Here is a 19,767-nt window from a genome sequence, read left to right on the forward strand (position 1 = left end):
ATCACTACTTTTGCTATGGCGGGACTTAGAGCGGCGCCGCTGACATCGGCGCTTGGGTTGCTTCTTGGAGGGGTCATCCTCCATTGTTTCGTCGCCATTGCCTTCTTTGGGCGTGTCCACCATGTATATATCATATGATGAGGTGGCGGTCCAACGCCCTGTGGGCGGTGGTTCCTACTCGTCTCCTGCATCGTCGTCCATACCGTCGATGTCTTTGGAGTCGAAGTCGAGCATGTCGGTTAAATCGTCGACATTGGCTACTAAGTGGGTGGTGGGTGGGGAGCGAATTTCTTCGTCGTCCACATCCCATTCTAGCACATCGCCGAAAGGTGAGTGCTGAAAGATATCCGTGGAGGTGAACTCCATGATCGGTGCTCGATCAGATTCGATAGGCACGGACGCAGGCGGCTCGGAGTCCGTGGCCGGGGACGAATCCAGTGGTTCGGCAACACAACTCTCGTAAGGGGTGAAGTCAGTATCCAGCTCCATCGCCACTGAGAGTGCGGCCTCCATGGCGGGGTCTATCCCTCCATCCTCAGATGGTGCAATTTGCTCCAGATTGAGGGCCGGAGTAGTTGCAGGTGTGATCTCCCGAACACTGTCCGATGGCAGAGTTACGTCATGCTCGTCGTGATTGTGCGGCGCACCTGACATGGGCTTGAATCCGTCGAAGATCAAGTCTCTGTGGATGTCGGTAGCGTAGTTTAAGTTTCCAAACCTGACCTGATGGCCAGGGGCGTAGCTTTCGATCTGCTCCAGATGGACAAGCGAGTTGGCCCGCAGTGCGAAGCCGCCGAATACGAAGATCTGTCCGGGGAGGAAAACCTCACCCTGGACCACATTGTTACCGATGATCGAAGGAGCCATCAAGCCTTACGATGACGGCACAGTGGAACTCTCAATGAAAGCACCAATGTCGGTGTCAAAACCGGCGGATCTTGGGTAGGGGGTCCCGAACTGTGCGTCTAAGGCGGATGGTAACAGGAGGCAGGGGACACGATGTTTACCCAGGTTCGGGCCCTCTCGATGGAAATAATACCCTACGTCCTGCTTGATTGATCTTGATGATATGAGTATTACAAGAGTTGATCTACCACGAGATCATAGAGGCTAAACCCTAGAAGCTAGCCTATGGTATGATTGTTGTTGTCCTACGGACTAAACCCTCCGGTTTATATAGACACCGGAGGGGGCTAGGGTTACACAGAGTCGGTTACAAGGGAGGAGATCTACATATCTGTATTGCCAAGCTTGCCTTCCACGCCAAGGAGAGTCCCATCTGGACACGGGACGAAGTCCTCAATCTTGTATCTTCATAGTCTAACAGTCCGGCCAAAGGATATAGTCCGTCTGTTCGGAGACCCCCTAATCCAGGACTCCCTCACACATTTTTATAAAATGTTTAAATACACTAAGCTAATTAAAACAGTAGCTAAAACCATTAGTTAAATGCCTTTTGTATTTTATAAAATACTAAACTATTTTATTTTGGGACCAAACTTTTTGTGGCATTGTCTAATTTTGCAATATGAATTATGGGGACAAGTTTCCTATTTTACTAAACCTACTTGCTATTTAAGATAAGCACAAGACATAACAAATAAAAAGAAAAAGAAAAAGAAAAAGGAAAACTTAAAAAAGAGAAAATTGTAACTAACCTAACCTACTGGGCACCTGGCCCACCTAGCAAAGCTAACGGCCCAGCCCACCTCCATATCCCTCCACCTCCCGCTAGAGGAGGCGGGGAGAAGCATGGCGGCCATCGTGGCCTCCTTGGCCGGCGATGCCGCCATGGCACCCATCCCATGGTCCCCTCTGAGGTTAAGAGCAACCCGCGGCCTCTCCCCCGAACCCTAGCTCTCTCCATTTTCTTCCTCGCCCCTCCCTCATTCGATCCCATCCCTGCCCGAGCTCGACCGTCGCCAAGTCGTCATCGTCCCCGCGACCACCATCGTCCCCGCACCCCGCCAAGGAGTCTAGGAGCTCCACAATGTTCTTCTACGTCATCCATGGCCACCCGTTCGAGCTCGACGACTCTGCATCGTGCGGATCGAGCTCTTCTTCCACCTCCGGCCGCCGCGGCCTCATCGTCGATCCGCGCCACCTTGTCAACCCCGGCCTCGCACGAGCTCACCATCGTCTTCCTCTCGATGAGTTGCACCGGTTCCCCTTTTCCCCCCTTCGATTTCGTCGCCGTAGACTGTCCCACCACCGCGCCCCAGCTCTTGGTTGCCGCCCTCCCCCCCCCCGTGACCGTGCTCCCCTCGGCCCCTGGCTGCATCCGGGCCGCGCCCTGGCCTTGCCCAGGCGCGCTCACCGCACCGCGGCCGCGCCCCCACTACGCTCGGGCCGCCTTGCTTCTACTGCCGCATGTTGCTGCCTTCCCCGCCGCCGCTTGCTGTACCTGCTGCCTGCTGCTGCGCCGTCTGTATCCGCTACAGCATGCTGCTGCTGCCTTGTCACCGCGGCCGCCATCCCCCTGTATCCTGCTCCGCCCGGACGCCCCCTCGCCCGCACGCTCGGAGCGCCGTCGTGCGCTCGCCATGGCCGTGCGAGGAGTCGCGCCTGCACGCACTTGCCCCCAATCCCCTGCTTCTCCAGGGCTCGCCCCAACTTCCTGGTCGCGCGCCCACACGCTGGCCTCACCGGCCTTGCGGGACTCGTTCGCCCCTGCGTTGCGCCTCCTCGCCGAGGTCGTCGCCGCCGGCGTCGCACTGGGAGCGCCCATGTGCGTTCCCAGTCATCGAACTGTGGCCTTAGCCACTGCACATGGGGCCGGCCTATAAAGAAAAAAAGAGAGGAAAGGGATTAAGGAATTAAGTTAAAAATAAATAAAAATAAATAGGTACTAGCCGAGACACTAACATACGGGCCCCGCGGGACCCATTGACTAGTCAACTGTGGGCCAGTCAACTGCTGGCCCCGCTATCAGCCCCTTAGTGCACTCTGGGTGCACTGCACCGGGTGTACTTAGCTTTTTGCTATTTAATTTTTTTAATAATAAATCCAGTAATTTTAGTAAATGAATAAAACTTAGAAAATTAATAGAAAATAAAACGTAACTCGGATGGAAATACTTTGTACATGAAAGTTGCTCAGAACGACGAGACAAATCTGAATACGCAGCCCTTTCGTCCGCAACACATCCCTAGAATAGCGAACACACAACTTTCCCCCTCCGGTTTGACTGTCCGAAAATGCCAAACACTGGGAATACTTTCCCGGATGTTTTCCCCCTTTGTCGATATCACCTATACATGCGTTAGATCACCCCTGCCACTGTGTATTGCCTTGTTATAGTTTGTGATGCTTTATTTGCCCTGTATTTACTGTTTCTTCCCCCCTCTTCTTCTCCGACAGACCCCGAGACCGGTGTTGATGCCATCGAGTACGACTATGTCATCGATGACCCCTCCTTGCCAGAGCAACCAGGCAAGCCCCCCCTTGATCAACCCGATATCGCCTATGCCTTCTCTCTACTGCTTGCATTAGAGTAGTGTAACATATTATTGCTTTCGGTTAATCCTATTCTGCTGCATAGCCTGTCTTTGCTACTACTGTTGTTACCTTTACCTGCAATCCTAAATGCTTAGTATAGGATGCTAGTACTTCATCAGTGGCCCTACATTCTTGTTCGTCTGCCATGCTATACTATTGGGCCGTGATCACTCGGGAGGTGATCACGGGTATATACATACATACATACTATATTTATACATGTGGTGACTAAAGTCGGGTCGGCTCGTAGAGTACCCGCAAGTGATTCTGATGTGGGGGCTAAAGGGGCAGGTGGTTTCATCCAGGCAGTGGTGGGCCTGAGTTCCCGACGGCCCCCGACTGTTACTTTGTGGCGGAGCGACAGGGCAGGTTGTGACCACCTAGGAGACAGGTGGGCTTGATCCCTGGTCGGCGTCCGCGGATACTTCAAATAACATGCTTAACGAGATCTGGATATTTGATCTGAGTCTGTCCACTAGCCTATACGCACTAACCAACTACGCGGGAACAGTTACGGGCACTCAACGTTGTGGTATCAGCCGAAGCCTTCTTGACGTCAGCGACTGAGCGGTGCGCACCGGGTTGGATCGCGTAAATCAACTTCCTTTGTAATGGAGGTTGCTATGTCTGCTCACCGGCCGCGTACGCAACATGCAGGTGTGCAACGGGCGATGGGCCCAGGCCCATGCGCGCTTAGGATTTAGACCGGCATGCTGACCTCTTTGTTGTGCCTAGGTAGAGCTGCGACATATTTATCTTCCGAGGCCGGGCATGACCCAGGAAAGTGTGTCCGGCCAGAGGGATCGAGCGTGTTGGGTAATGTGGTGCACTCCTGCAGGGAAGTTTATCTATTTGAATAGCCGTGTCCCTCGGTAAAAGGACGACCCGGAGTTGTACCTCGACCTTATGATAACTAGAACTGGATACTTAATAAAACACACCTTTCTAAGTGCCAGATACAACCCGGTGACCGCTCTCTCACAGGGCGACGAGGAGAGGATCGCCGGGTAGGAATATGCTATACGATGATACTTGGTGAACCTACCATCTACTCTCTTCTATATGCTTCAAGATGGAGGCTGTCAGAAGCGTAGTCTTCGATAGGACTAGCTATCCCCCTCTTATTTTGGCATTCTGCAGTTTAGTCAACAGATATTACCCATTTCATTGATACCAATGCACGTGTAGTGTAGATTCTTGCTTGCGAGTACTTTGGATGAGTACTCACGGTTGCTTTGCTACTTCTTTTTCCCCTTTCCCGGTTATTGCGATCATATGATGGAGTCCAGGAGTCAGAGGACCCCAAGGATGATTCTATGTGGAGTTCGACTTCGAGGAGTAGTTAGGAGGGCCCCAGGCAGGAGGCCTTGCCTTTTCGATCGTTGCTACTTTTGTGCTAGCATTCTTAAGACAAACTTGTTTAACTTATGTCTGTAATCAGATATTGTTGCTTTCCGCTGGCTCTTATGTTTTCGAGCTTATGTATTCAAGCCCTCGAGGCCCCTGGCTTGTAATACAAAGTTTATATTGTTTTAATTTGTGTTTAGAGTTGTGTTATGATATCTTCCAGTGAGTCCTTGATCTTGATCGTACGCATTTGCGTGTATGATTAATGTACGATTGAATCGAGGGCGTCACAACTACGACCCTGTTTGGAACACTGGAATAGAAAACAGAGGGGTTGAATAAAACGTACGAATATGGTCAAAATGTAGTGTGAAAGCATTGAAATGCAAAAACATAGAAAACATAAAACCTCATGTGTTCGGATGGCAGTAATAGAAGTATAGGATAGATGGGTCCCACAAGGAAATAGAGTAATAACCATGCATACAGGCTCAACATCCTTGTCAGCAACTTTGGCCACTGACATTGTCGCCTAGGAAGATGGTGGGTCCCAACTCCATTAAGCACCGCAATATTTTCTCTCCTTCCCACGCTTTGCCTGGGGCATCCACGAAAGGGTGAGAAAACCAGAGATCATAATGGATTTTTATTTTCCTGTGAAATGAGCATCCTGTGAAAGTGTTGCGGGGGAAATGAATAGGCTCTTTCCTCCATTCCGGACGCTGCTTCAGCTTCCTTTTCTCTGTTTTGCAATTCCAGCGGTTTTCCTTGGCAAAACCTACGAACCGAACATGGCCTACATGTGTTGTTGCCTCCTCACAGTCGGATGTTGTCTATTTTTTCTTCTTATTTTAATTTTAATTTTTCCTTTTTATTTTATACCTTTCTTCATTTTAAAAATACATAAATATAGTTGCATGTAGTTACAGGATGTGCAACCGTAGAGGTAGCCATAATAAATAACAATACCGGGCGCATTAGTGTCTGGTAGTGGACGTGCAACTGTAGTTACGTGGTTGGCGCCTGAATGTAATTGAGAAGTAGTGCTCTTATTAATAAAGAGTTGAATGATTGATATTGAGAGTTTTGAGGTGGTTATTGCAAAAGTTATCTTATGTATGTAACTTTTTGTAGGAGGTTATCTTGAAATATACATTGAGAACCTTCCACCTCAATCTGTACCAATGATGCTACATCCGATGGTTCTGCTTTGTTTTTCTATTTTTGCATTCTAGGCTCAGATTCTATGGTAGTTGCTCCCATTTGAGAATTAGATAAATCATTTTTAAAACAATTGATGCCCTTTATATTTAGCAAAATTAAAGTGAATTCAAGGAAGATTTGTCAGGGAAGCACAATTAACTGCCCCACTACTTTTCCTTTTGGGCAAAACTACCCACACTAATTAAATCATTAATTTGCAGTTTAAAAAGCATTATTTTTCAAAGCCAATCCGGGTCGTGTGGGCCTTTACGATGAAGGACGTGCACGGCCCAATTCGACCCACACACCAGTAACCCGCCGTGTCGGACGCGTAGTCAGAGCGGCAGACAAAACAACTCCCGCGAAAGGCGAACCCAATACCGCCACAGCAACCATCGTGACCGTCCACCCGCCGACGAGATCCAACGGCCACCGCGCGCGGACACGCTCCAGAGCCAACGCGTCAACCTCCGAAACGAACCCCCACCTTCTTTAACCCTTTCTTCCCCTGCAAACAAACGCAATCGCGAAGCATCGAATCGGATCAGAGTTTTGGGGAGAAAAGACAGACAGAGAGGAAATCGCCGTCGCCTTCCACCTCGCCGGCGATGCAGCACGGGAGCGGCGACTACGCCTCCCCCGCCCCCGCGGGCCACTACTACCCTCACCAGTACGCGCCGCCGGGGCCGCCCCCCCACCCCCCCGCCGCCGACCCCCCGATCCCGGGGGGCTACGCCTCCGCGCCGCCCTACTCCGTCGGCGGCTACCCCGAGCAGCCGCCATCCGCCCCGTCCTACACGCAGCCGCCCCAGTACGCAGGGTACCCGCCCTACAACCCCACGCCCTACCCGCCTGAACCCTCGCCGGCGCCGTACTACAGCTACTCGCAGCCGACCCAGCCGGTTCCCGCAGCGGAACCCAGCCCAGCGCCTCTTCCCTATGACGCCCCGTACTACGGCGGAGGCTACCAGCAGCCCGCCGCTGGGTATGGCGACGACGATTACCTGAACGAGGGCGCGTATGCCTATACCGGCGACGCAGGCCCCGAGCCGTACGGCGCGCGGGGCACGGCGCCGACCCGGTCAGGAGCCGCGATGTTTGATGACTACGGGCGGTCGATTGGACTCTCGTCCGGAGGGACGGAGCAGCCACACGGCGGCGGGGGCGGCAGTGTGGGTGGGAGCTTTGGGAAGATTGCAAGGGCTGTTCCAAAAGCAGAAACCCATGAGGATGCTAGTGGTGGTGCGCAGAAATTTCGGGTTAAGCTGCTGCCAGAGGGTGCTGGAAGCCCTACCGATGTGCTTTGCCAGGTACAACTTCAGTAACGATATGATTATCAGTTTAGGCATGTTAGGTGTATTGTTTCACTCCGAAATTATGATATCGTTCTATGGTTTTGCAACATATGTGTGCTTGTTCCAACTTCCATATTGAAGGACTGTTATGATACATGAAATCTGTACTTACTAATTATTATATGCTGTTGCAGGTTGGTCTGGATGGAATCCGCATGCTTGATCCCAGCACAAGCAGGACCCTAAGGATTTATCCCCTTGATACACTGACGAAATGGGAGGTGTGTTGGACAGCATTTTTGCAGAAGATTATGGTTATATTTTCTCATGATATGCAGTAGTGAGGGCATTCTAATGGTTGACACTGCTTATTTAGGTTTTGGATTCAACTGTATTTGCGATTTGGGCAAAGACTTCGGTGGATTTTGAAGCAAAGAGAATAAGGCTGAAGTCAAACAGCTATACTTCCAATACTTTGCTTGACACTGTGACAGCAGCAACAGTCCAGGTATTACAACACCACCATTCTCTTTTCACCATCTGTGAGTAGCCTCCTAACTATATTGAAAACAGTGAAAATTCTTCTTCTCAATGCTTTACGGGGCGTGTTGCTGCTTCACATTTCAACTATATCTGTAATAACTATCAGTACGAATGGTTTACTCTAGTTATCTATCCATGCTATGGTGTTGGTTTGGTACTTCTGGTTCAGTTTACATGTTATTCTAACTCCATACTTGTGGAAATAAGGAGCTAATGTCTTATTTTTTTGCATGGTTTACCCAATTATGCTGATCAGTCAATATTACTATCGATAAACTATCAATAGGGTTATTTGGTGAGAGCTGTTTAGTACTGAAATGGCATACATTTTGGACCGAAGATAGGTAGTAAAAAATGAAATATGTACTCCCGCTGTTCCTAAATATTTGTCTTCCTAGAGATTTTAACAAGTGACTACATACAGAGCAAAATGAGTGAATCTACACTCTAAAAAATGTCTATATGCATCTGTATGTGGTAGTCTATTTGAAATCTCTAAAAAGACAAATATTTAGGAACTGAGGGAGTATTTTTTTCATGAATATTTCGCCTTCTATAGTATGACCGGACGAGTAAATTCTCATGCCAATTTTTTGTTGTGTGCTAACATGTTTTTATATGTTCTTTTACACTTGTTGTGTTTGAATTGCTCCTATCTTGCTGATTCTATTTTAGCCATATTTTTGTTTACATGGATTTTTATGTTAATATTCGATATTTTTGTTGCCCAGATTGGTTACTAGCTTGGAACTACATACGTGACACTGTTTGATTCTACATGTTGCATTAAGAATTTCTTCCTTAGATTAAGCCTTGTTTACTTTTGTGATTCTATAACATAGTTTAAGGAGATCGGTGAAGATGCAAGAGCCAAAGGACCGGTAGACGCTAGCAAATCCTCAATACAATCAAATGAGAAGAAAAAAGGTTTTGATTGGATGTTTGCGAAACCTGTTGATGAAGTGAAAGATCATTGGGTAAGATGAAGCTGCTCAATACCCATTTACTTGCATGGTAGTCACATGATTGTTTGAAACACATCACTTCATTACTTATTTCTGTAGAACTGTTTAGGAGCATTTCTTGTCATCCATGATCCCTTAAACTCTTAACCCTTTGAAGTAATTGATTCAGGTGGGACCTCCATCTCTTAATAATCTTATGAATATTTTTCTTCTCGCATTCTTGCATCAAATGTTGCAATATACTTAATGTGTACTGTTACTGTGTCTCCACTTTCAGGTTCCAGATGAGGCTGCTAAGAAATGCCAGTCTTGTGCTGGTGATTTCAGTCATTTCAACCGCAGGGTAATTTATATAGTAGCTTTGTTCAGCTATTCATGTTATCATCAGAACAATGAAGTTATAATGTGTTGATATGAGTTTGTTATTCTTTGTTCCAGCATCATTGTAGGAACTGTGGCGAGATCTTCTGTGATAAATGCAGCCAAGGAAGAATTGCTCTGACAGCTGAAGATAATGCTCCACTTGTCCGAGTTTGCGATAGATGCATGGTATGTTCTGCTACTGTGTGGACTTAGTTCAAAGTTTGCTGTATTCACTTTCTAGTTCTCTGTTTCCTTCCAAATATTGTTGACAATAATTACCTTATTAAAAGAAAGGTGTCAAATTCATACTTTTTTTCCCGCTAGCCAACTGGAAAAAGAATTACGTCGCCAAGTTTGTTACAACTCTTCAGCCTTTGTTGGGTTGCTTAGCATGTCTCCCTAGGCATGTCTTTGACTTCGCTGTAGTTGTTTTTGCCATCATTCATTTTGTTAAATCTATTTATTGTGTTTCTTATTGTTGGTGTTTTTCCTACTCAGTGGCTCAGATCCTTTGCATTTATTTGTCTTTCATTATTATTACCAGTGTAGCGGCTGTATTATGGATAGCATTTCGCTGCACTACTATTCCAGCTTTTGATAGTCGCGTGTGAAAATATGCTTTACGTGTAAAGAGATGCTGCCAGATTCTCATAATAATTCTTGTCTTCCACAGGCAGAGGTTTCTCAGAGGCTTAGTATGGCACAGGAAGCTGCAAACAGATCTACCACAGTGCAAAGTCATGGAGATCTTGCAAAAAAACTGAAGGTAATATACTAGATGACCCTTTCTCTATGTGGTACACCCATATAAGTGGCAAAAAATGAACTTGGATGCCAATGGAAAAGGAATATTGCCATAGTTTTGGCCACAAACCAGATATACAAGCCAATTCCGCCGAATAAGACCAAATTTGAAAACTTACTTTGTGCTAAAAGGAGTCCCCTAGCCATACTTTGATTTCTTTCCTTGTTTGTTTTGATCTAAAAAGTGCGAAGGGTAAGGAAGATAGCTGAGCCTAGTAGGATCCGCTTAGGTAGCTGGAATGTAGGGTATACATCAGTGAGGAGAGGTGTTGATTCCTATGTGTCCAAGAAACAAAATGGAAGGCACATAAGGCGAAGGAGTTGGAGGATTCTGGCTTCAAGTTGTGGTACACCGGGACAACTACAAACAGAAATGGCGTAGGCATCTTGATCAACAAGAGCCTCAAGTATGGAGTGGTAGACGTCAAGAGGCAAGGAGACCGGATTCAAGCTGGTCGTAGGGGACTTAGTTCTCAATGTTATCAGTGCGCATGCCCCACAAGTAGGCCACAATGAGAGCACCGAGAGGGAGTTCCACGAACGCTTGGAGGACATGTTAGGAGTGTACCTATTGGCGAGAAGCTCTTCATAGGATGTCTGAAGCTTCGCTTTAGCCTACGACATGATCGTAGCTAACATCCTCTTCAGAAAGAGAGAATCCCATCTAATGACTTCCAGTAGTGGTCAACACTGTAGCCAAATTGATTTGGTCCTCTTGAGAAGAGAAGACAAGCATGCTTGCCTGGATTGTATGGTGATACATGGATAGAGTGTTGTCCCTCAACATAAGCTTGTGGTGGCTGACTTCCGCTTTCGAATTTATGTCCAGCTTATAAGCGATTCAAAGTCGCTAGAACGAAGTGATGGAAGCTCAAGGGGGAGGCATATTAGGCTTTCGAGGAGAGGGTTATTGAGGAGGGCTCTTGGGAGGAAGGAGGTGATGCAAACAATATGTGGATGAAGGTGGCAACTTGCGTTTGGAAGTTGTCTTCAGAGGAGTTCGGGGTGACCAAGCAAAGTAGAAGTGAAGCTAAAGATACTTGGTAGTGGAACAATGATGTCCAGAAGGCTAAGGCCTCCTTTGGTTTATAGGAATTTGTAAGGAATTCTAAAGGATAGGAATTTTGTAGGAAAAATTCCTTTGAAGCCCTTCCTCCTTTGGTTCATAGGATAGAAATGTTATAGGAATAGGAAGATCATAGGAAGTGAGATGACATGTATCTCAATTCCTATAGAGAAAGAGATGTCATTTGATGCATAGGATAGGAATTTTTCCATTGAGTCTTAGCTAATGTTTTTTTTCCTCCAAAATGTGAACGATTGATTCCTATCCTACATATGAATAGGAATCCATTCCTACAAACCAAAGGGCTTCAAAGGAAAATTTCCTATGCAAATCCTATCCTATAGGAACCCTATGAGATTCCTACAAACCAAAGGAGGCCTTTGTAGGAATTGATTCCTATTCCTATGAAAGATAAGAACCAATTTTTCACATTTCAAAGGAAAAAAAGTCAGCCTAGACCCAATGGAAAAATTCTTGTCCTGTGAGTCAAATGACATTCCTTTCCCTATAGGAAATGAGATACATGTCTCTTTCTTCCTATGGATTTCTTATTCCATGGTATTCCCATCCTATCCTATGAACCAAAGGAGGCCTAAGGAGAAGAGACTGTTTCAGGCGCCTACACCTGAATAGGAGTGTTGAGAACATAGTAGTGGCAAAGAAGACCGCTAAGCGAGCTGTGAGTGAAGCAAGGGGTCGGGTGTACTAGGACCTCTACTAGCGTTTAAACATGAAGACGAACATCTATAAGATGGCCAAGATCTAGGAGATGAAGACCAGGGATGTCAACCAAGTCAAATGCATCAAGGACGAAGCAGATCGGCTTTTGGTCAAGGACGAGAAGATCAGGCATAGATGACAAGAGTACTTCGACACGCTGTTCAATGGCGAGCATGAGAGCTCTACCATTGAGCTGGATGACTCATTTGACGATATCAACAGTCAACAGACGTTTTGTGTGACGAATCTAGGAGTCTGAGGTGAGGCAAGGCGATGGGTCCTGATTGTATCCCCATTGAGGCGTGGAGAGGCCTTGGAGACATATAGTGATAAAATGGCTAACTGAGCTTTTCAGCCTTATTTTTTTGGTCAAACAAGATGCCAGAAGAATGGAGGCGGAGTATATTAGTACCAATCTTCAAGAACAGGGGGGTGGGGGGTGGGAGGTGTTCAAGGTTGTACTAATTACCGTGGAATTAAGCTGATATCCATTCAATGAATCTATGGGAGAGAGTCATTGAGCACCACTCAAGAAGAATAACAAGCGTGACCAAAAAACAGTTTTGTTTCATGCCCGAGAAGTCGACCATGAAGCCATTTCTTGTACGAGAGCTTATAGGGAGCAAAAGAAGGACCTGCATATGGTGTTCATTGACTTGAAGAAGGCCTACGATAAGATATCATAGAATGTCATGTTTTAGGCCTTGGAGAAACACAAAGTCCCAACAAAATACGTTACCCTCACCTAGGACATATATGATAATGTTGTGACAAGTGTTCGAACAAGTGATAACGATATTGATGACTTCCCAATTAAAATATGACTGCACCAAGGGTCAACTTTGAGCCCTTCTCTTTTTGCTTTGATGATGGATGAGGTCACAAGGGATACAAGGAGATATCCCATGGTGTATGATGTGGTGCTTATTCGTCCTAGGACGATTGTAATTGACTCCCTATCTTTTCAATGAAATGAAACGCAAAGGTCTTTTGCGTTTTCTCGAAAAAAAAATGATGTGGTGCTTGTCGACGATAGTCGGACGGGGGTTAATAAAGGAAGTTAGAGGTGTGGAGACAGACTTTGGAATCGAAAGGTTTTAGGCTTAGTAGAATTAAAACTGAGTATGTGAGGTGCGGTTTTAGTACTACTAGCCACGAGGAGGTTATCCTTGATGGGCAGGTGGTACCTCAGAAGGACAATTTTCGATATTAGGGGTCAATGCTGCAGAAGGATGGTGATATTGATGAAGATGTGAGCCATCGAATCAAAGCTTGATGGAAGAAGTGCCACCAAGCTTCCTCTGTGACAATAGTGCCACAAAAGCTAACATGCAGGTTCTATAGGACAGCGATTCGACCTGCGATGTTGTATGAAGCAGAATGTTGGCCAAATAAAAGGCAACATGTCCAACAGTTAGGTGTAGTAGAGATGCGCATGTTGACATGAATGTGGCCACACAAGAAAGGATTGGTTAGGAATGATGATATACGTGGTAGCTGGGTAACACTGATATCTGAGATGGTTTGGGCATATACAACGCCAGGCCTCCAGAAGCGCCAGTGCATAGCGGATGGATAAATCGTGCTGAATTGCTGATAATGCCAAGATAGGTCGGGGTAGACCAAACTTGTCATGGGAGGAGTCTATAAAGAGAGATATGAAGAACTGGAATATCACCAAAGAACTAGCCATGGATAGGGGTGCGTGGAAGTTAGCTATCCATGTGCCAGAATTATGGGTTTCAACTATAGCCTACCCCAACTTGTTTGGGACTGAAATGCTTTCTTGTTGTTGGTGTTGTTTGATCTAAAAAAATATAACCAAATGTGGAAGCACAGAGGAGCAGCATTATTATTTGAAGATCTTCCTGTTTTTGAACTTCTTGCAAATGAAGTATGGTTATTTTGGCAGCTTTGCATATTTTGTGCAGTGTCTATTGCTGTAGTGACTAAATTTGTAATCTAGTGTTTGGAAACCGTACTCTAGATCCTATTACTAATTAGATTTTGGAAAATTGTGTTACCATTATACTACCTCTTTTCCGAAATACTTGTACAAGTTGGACCAACTACAAGTATTTCGGTACAGAGGGAGTAGTTATTATTATGACTGCGAAGACTGAAGCTAATGTGATCTGTTCTGTGAAATCAATGATTTAACAAAAACTTCCTTTGATCAACAGGAGGAACTGGAGAGGAATCGCAAGTCTTCAGGTATTTTCATGTTCCCATGAAGTGCATTTTTTAACATTAGTAATGCAACAAAATTTTAAAATTTCTTCTGTCAAAGGGACGGCGTCTGGAGGTGCATCTGGAACAAGAATGCGGGAAGTTGCGTGCCCTACCTGCACAGTCCATCTTCAGGTCCGTCACAAATTATAGGGAGTGTATAGCTGAAATATAAAACGGTCTCGTAATAATTGTTGGTTGGTCACTAACATAACATATCAAATGAATGTTGAACTGCAGGTTGAAGTCCCAATCTCTGGCTCTGAAACAGTCGAGTGTGGAGTGTGCCAGCATGCTTTTCTCGTCAGCGCCAATTGATACACAGGGAGACGGAGCGTGACCTGTCAAATTATTCTGTTGATAACTCTATTTGTTTCCCCAGTTCTATACCAGAAATAAGTGTGTGTGTTCAACTTGTAGATGTTTGTGTGGCTGTGTTGGTAATCGACGTAGGTTGTATTTATTTTTCTTGTACATGAGTGTGTTCTAAACATGGGAAGTCGTTGCCCAAAATGCTGGTTCGTGAAGAATTCCAACAGAATACTCGTTGGTGAAGAGAGCGTGTCCTTCTAGTCTGACTTTTCTTTTTGGTCACGTACTGACCGCAGTTCTATCACCGCTCCCTTTTGGGCATAGCTTCTCTGCTCTTGCAGAAACCGAATGTTGGATTGCTTTTGAAGCAATTTATACAACTACATAAGATGAAGAACTGCATGCTCGTGACTACACATGAATATGACGTGGACTTGATCTTGTTTGGCTTGCTGTCTCAGAAAATATATCGTTTTGTGAGCGGGATGCAAACATATTGAGTTAACGAATGCTTACGAGCCAAAATGCATGATGTTTGATGAACAGATTGAAAGTTTTTTCAAAAATAAAATAAAATGCATGTGACCGAAATTACCTGTTGACAAGGAAACTGAACCAGAAGTAAAATCAGACCAAACCGCGTCTACTGACGAGGGCGGACCCAGGTGAAAGAACATGTTAGGCTAGCGACAGTCAAGTCAACCGATCATAGGAAATATTTCTCCTTTGCTTCTTTGCTTTTGCTTTACACATAGTAGTGGGCAGTGGCACCGGGAGCAAGCAGTCTATTCATCCCAGATCTGAAGTTCATTCCCTCTCCCGGTGTTCTCTTCCCAGCTTGGATCCATCATCGAGGACGAGAAGCGTTCCCCTCCAAGGTCAGTGCACTTGACGAACTGCTCAATTATTTCCAGATACAGCTTCCTTGTGCGTACTTAATTAGTGATGTTGTTCAGCAACTTCCTTGCTTTCGTAAATTGCACGCTGTAATTGATCGCATCGGCAGCTTCTTATATCATCAGCAATTAATGGCCACCGGAGGTATGACCCTGAAGAGCCTACCGAACGAGCTACCATTAGACTTCTTGAACAAAATCACAAAGAACTTCTCCGATGAGCTACTGCTCGGTCAGGGCGCGTTCGGGTCAGTTTATAAGGTAGTACCGTATGATTTTGCCACAATTTTTTCTGTCAATTCAGATGTTGATACGGGAAGGTGCTAAGTTAGATTAGTCTTTTGTGACATTGAACAGGGGATCCTGGACGATGGTGGAGTGGTTGCTGTGAAGAAGCTCGCGGAAAATTCGCCTGTACCACGTGACACAATATTCGCGAATGAGGTTCAGAATATTATGGTGCTCGAGCATGAAAATATCGTCAAGTTGGTTGCCTACTGCCGGGAAGCACAAAACAAATTGGTGCAGAGCAACGGACGATATATTATCGCAGAGATCACTGACACTGTACTCTGCTATGAATACTTGCCTAAGGGGAGCCTTCACAAGAATCTTTTTGGTATGTCATATATCATTTGCTATTATTTTTCATGCACCTTGTTTGGAGTTCTAGCATGACTTTGCATAAGGTCCTCTATTCTTCGCACCGGTAATATTGCTAGCAAGCAAGATTCTTCTATTGATAACGTGTGATGTTATCCTTTGGAGCAGACAAGGATAACATCACACATTATCAATAGAAGAATTTTGCTGTTGTTTTGGTGGAGATTTTTCACTTCAGAAGATCTTTGCTGTCGTTTTTTATTCTGAGTTATTATTATCATTTTTATCCACCATCTTAGATAAATTATAAAATTCCATGACATGTTACTTCAGGTGAATCCAGTAGCATTGATTGGGATATGCGCTTTAAAATAATAAAGGGGATATGTGAGGGTATACATTTTCTACATACCTTGCCTAGTCCCGTTCTCCATTTGGGTCTGAAGCCTCAAAATATACTATTGGGTGACAACATGACACCGAAAATTGCGGATTTTGGTTTCTCCAGAATATTCGGCCAAGATCAAACCCGAAAGAACACACGAAGTGTCGTGGGATCGATGTAAGTTAGTGCATGTTTATTATACTGATATATCAGCTATCTTGTTCCTATACTGTATTGCAAAACTCATTTTCACATCTCCAATTAATAATGCTGGTTAATACCTTGATGGTAATGCTGTTAGTGGGTACATGGCCCCGGAGTATCTGTACAATGGCGAAATCTCGGCTCGGTCAGACATATATAGTTTAGGCCTAATCATAATGGAGATATCCACGAGAGAGATGAATAGTTCTAGCACTGACCAGAAGCATGCAAGGAAATATATTGATGGAGTAAGAATTAATATACTTTATCATTTGAAGACTAAAAATTGAGAATATTCTCTTAGTTGATTTCCTTGCATTATGATGGTTTCACATTTTTATGTAGGTAAAAGAAAATTGGACACTGGAGAAAATAATGTCTGAGTACATTGAGTTAGAAGAACATGGTTTCGATCAAGTAGAAGCATGTATCAATATTGGTCTACAGTGTGTAGAGATTGATCAGAAGAAGAGACCTTCTATAGAGAACATTGTCAATATGCTCAATAAGCTTCCAGTGAGCGAGGAGGTATGAAATTCCCTTTGGACACATTGTCTCCCTGTTGAGAATAGTTAATTTCTCTAAATTGCGAAGGAATAATCCTTAATAGTTTTTATAGGCTGAGCATTTAAGATAAAAACTTACATAATTGAACAGATTAACAGTGGTGCCTAGGTACAACTAGATCGATAGGAAATGCCCCACTTGCATTCATGTTTGTATTTTTTTTTAACACCACCTCATATATTAATTAACCAAAAGACGTGTTACAATCGTTCATTACAGAATTCACCACACAAGGCGGTACATCATTAACAAGAATCCCATCCGCTCTGTTATCAAAACTAAACTTAGCTATTAGATGGGCCATCTTATTAGCGGAACGCCTAATCTTTGAAACTCTGAAGCTATCCATTAGCTTAGAGATACCCCATGCTTCCTTCTTTAGATCGTGCAGAGCTGATCTATCATCAAATTCATTTGCAAAAATCGCAGCAACAAAAGTTAGTCTCTAAAATTATAGGAGAATGTAGTGTTATATCTATATAGAGACCAGCAATGCAAGCTCAGAGTTCTGCTTCCTCCATGCTATTACACCTCCCAATATAGTCCCATGAAGAGATCATAACTTTGCCAGCATAATCCCTAGCCACCACACCCACACTTGCCGCACTAATACTTTTCACAAAGCTAGCGTCGACATTAATTCTGATATAACCTGAAGGTGGGGGCTTCCAACCCATCCGAGCTTCTGAAATATTTGTATTTAATATTTCAAGAATGATTCACATTTTAAGATATTATACATTCACCTTTTATTATTTAAATTCATCAGATAGTATAGTAAAGTTGTTACTTCTCATTTTCATATTTGACATTTTAGTAAATCTGGTACTTCTCATTTTTCATATTTCACACTTTCTTATGTACACTATATTAACGTAGAATCTTTATATTTCGACCGATGCTAACATGTGTCATCAAATTTCAGGTCACCCATTCCATGTGAGCACAAAACTTCCCACTTTACTGTGAGAGATGTCGAGAAATGTCGAACGTCAAGTAAAACAAGATCAATGCTACAAAAGTGGATGATGAAACCAATATTTGCATTCAATAAAGCAAGCCATGACGCCCTTTTCTAAAAAAAAAGTATTAATGAAAAGTGTGTTGTGGGAACATGACCCATTGATATCACACAATTGCAAATATATTTAGTTTTACTTCCTTTGGAGATTTCTGTACCAAAAAGTTTTTTCACAACCATGGCATGGATTTGAATTTGTATTAACCAAATTTGTAATGTGATAGACCAAAAACATAATTTAGATGCACTACATGAGATCAATTTCCTTGACAACATGAATGCAAACACTTTCAGGTTCTAAATTCTTTTATGATTAAAAAATCAATAATGACGTCTAATGTGCATGAGGAACCTAAGAGCATATACAGCCGGGTGCTCCAAACCCTCCTCAAACGCCCAGGCGGTCTACCCAATCACGATTTTTCGACCCAGACGGATGTCTTAAACGGGCCTCAAACGTCCGGGCTGACCGGCACCTTTCATATTCAGCCCAAATATGAGGCGGATACGCGGGCGCCTGGATGCGTTTGTCACGTCGGACCCGGCCCACGCGGGCCCACCCGACCCATATATATTCGTCCCCATCCGCTCGCCGGACCAAACCCTAGAAACTTCACACTCCTCTCCCCTTCACTCCCTCCGCCACCTAAGCTCACCTCTGGCGATTTCCGGCCATCTCCGGCATGGCGGGGCAGCGGATCTGACTCCGACCAGTCCGAATCCGTCGACTGGGATGTCATCCCGTGCAGGTTGGAGAAGGCAATGTCAGTCCGCATTGCACTCCACCGCTTCCGGGAGGACAGCGCTCGGCCGATGGACGGATCTGTCCGGTGTGACTCCATTGCGTCGGCTCAATGGGCGCTCGGGTCCTCTGGGGCTGGATCATCGCGGTCCCGGCAGCCGAAAAATCTCTCCTCCCCCATCACCGACCGAGTAGACTATGAGTCCCACTGGGAACGGGCAGTCTGCCGTGGGAAGAAATTGGCGGAGGCAGAGGCAGCTGATGCGACGGCGTGGGCGGCTGCAAAGGAGGAAGCCATCCGCGCCCGCATTGTGAAGAAACGGCAGCGGGGGAACACGCGCGCCCTTGTACGAGAGCAGAATCGGGCGGTCTGTGTCATGGCCGGACTGCCACCGAACAGGGCCGTCTCCAAGATTTCGGGCCCCGGTGCGAAATAAAAGAAAATTGCCCTATGGCTGACTAATTCATGTCATCGAAGATGATATCACTCTATGATCTGCTCTTGCATGCACTGCTAAGCAACCAATTACATGAATCACATCATACTGAAGTACTTAAGTCTGCACATTTGTGTGATACAAACAACGAATATAAAATAGGGCCCATTTTCTTTAAATCATACTACCTTTATTTTATTTTTTAGGTGCATTAACCTTTTTATGAAATTTCAAAATACTAAATATATATTTTGGTAGGGTAAAATAGTGAATGTATTTGGTTTATTCGTTGATTTCCTAAGTTGCTAGTGGATTGTTTCCACTTGAAGTCTACAGTAAAAAAATCCCCACGGATGAAGGGATCTCCTTTCCTTACTGATAATTTCCTTTCCTACCTAATCTTCATGCATGCAATTACATGCCAATCAACAGATCCGGAAAAAAGGGCGTGTTGCGCCCGAAAAAACTGCTGGTTTGAGATGAAAAAGAAATCCCGCGCAAGCACAGAAGATAATCAAGCAAACTGCGGGATCGTGCGCAGAGTAGGAAAGAAATCGCTGGCCACTA

General features: G+C 45.0%; 2 protein-coding genes across 4 annotated transcripts; both read left to right on the top strand.

The window, feature by feature from the left end:
* Nucleotides 1-6,557: 6,557 nt before the first annotated feature.
* LOC125536405 (protein FREE1) lies at nucleotides 6,558-14,588 on the top strand. The gene is made up of 10 exons (XM_048699618.1): nucleotides 6,558-7,358; nucleotides 7,538-7,624; nucleotides 7,720-7,851; nucleotides 8,729-8,863; nucleotides 9,129-9,194; nucleotides 9,290-9,400; nucleotides 9,888-9,980; nucleotides 13,988-14,018; nucleotides 14,095-14,168; nucleotides 14,274-14,588. Exons 1-10 carry the CDS (start codon nucleotides 6,657-6,659, stop codon nucleotides 14,349-14,351), a joined length of 1,509 nt encoding a protein of 502 aa, XP_048555575.1. The 5' UTR covers nucleotides 6,558-6,656; the 3' UTR covers nucleotides 14,352-14,588.
* A 442-nt stretch (nucleotides 14,589-15,030) lies between these two features.
* Nucleotides 15,031-18,291, top strand: LOC125536406 (cysteine-rich receptor-like protein kinase 10). Of its 3 annotated transcripts, none has more exons than XM_048699621.1 (7): nucleotides 15,031-15,223; nucleotides 15,302-15,502; nucleotides 15,599-15,860; nucleotides 16,178-16,406; nucleotides 16,531-16,681; nucleotides 16,779-16,961; nucleotides 17,926-18,291. In XM_048699621.1, the coding sequence occupies exons 2-7, from the start codon at nucleotides 15,374-15,376 to the stop codon at nucleotides 17,941-17,943; spliced, it is 972 nt and encodes a 323-aa protein (XP_048555578.1). In that variant the 5' UTR covers nucleotides 15,031-15,223; nucleotides 15,302-15,373; the 3' UTR covers nucleotides 17,944-18,291. The 3 variants fall into 3 exon arrangements, with proteins under 3 accessions (XP_048555578.1, XP_048555577.1, XP_048555576.1); XM_048699620.1 differs by having other exon boundaries at nucleotides 15,368-15,502; XM_048699619.1 differs by having other exon boundaries at nucleotides 15,032-15,223; nucleotides 15,352-15,502.
* The last annotated feature ends 1,476 nt before the right edge of the window (nucleotides 18,292-19,767 follow it).

The sequence above is a fragment of the Triticum urartu genome, chromosome 2 (genome assembly GCF_003073215.2).
Source record: "Triticum urartu cultivar G1812 chromosome 2, Tu2.1, whole genome shotgun sequence".
Classification (NCBI taxonomy): Eukaryota; Viridiplantae; Streptophyta; class Magnoliopsida; order Poales; family Poaceae; genus Triticum; species Triticum urartu.

Bases quoted from the DNA above. Each gene is read 5' to 3' on its own strand.
- LOC125536405 (XM_048699618.1), top strand. From the start codon at position 6,657: ATGCAGCACGGGAGCGGCGACTACGCCTCCCCCGCCCCCGCGGGCCAC. The intron at 7,625-7,719 runs GTGTGTTGGACA...CTGCTTATTTAG, and splicing joins ATACACTGACGAAATGGGAG to GTTTTGGATTCAACTGTATT. The intron at 9,981-13,987 runs GTAATATACTAG...TTTGATCAACAG, and splicing joins ATCTTGCAAAAAAACTGAAG to GAGGAACTGGAGAGGAATCG.
- LOC125536406 (XM_048699621.1), top strand. From the start codon at position 15,374: ATGGCCACCGGAGGTATGACCCTGAAGAGCCTACCGAACGAGCTACCA. The intron at 15,861-16,177 runs GTATGTCATATA...ATGTTACTTCAG, and splicing joins CCTTCACAAGAATCTTTTTG to GTGAATCCAGTAGCATTGAT. The intron at 16,407-16,530 runs GTAAGTTAGTGC...TAATGCTGTTAG, and splicing joins CGAAGTGTCGTGGGATCGAT to TGGGTACATGGCCCCGGAGT.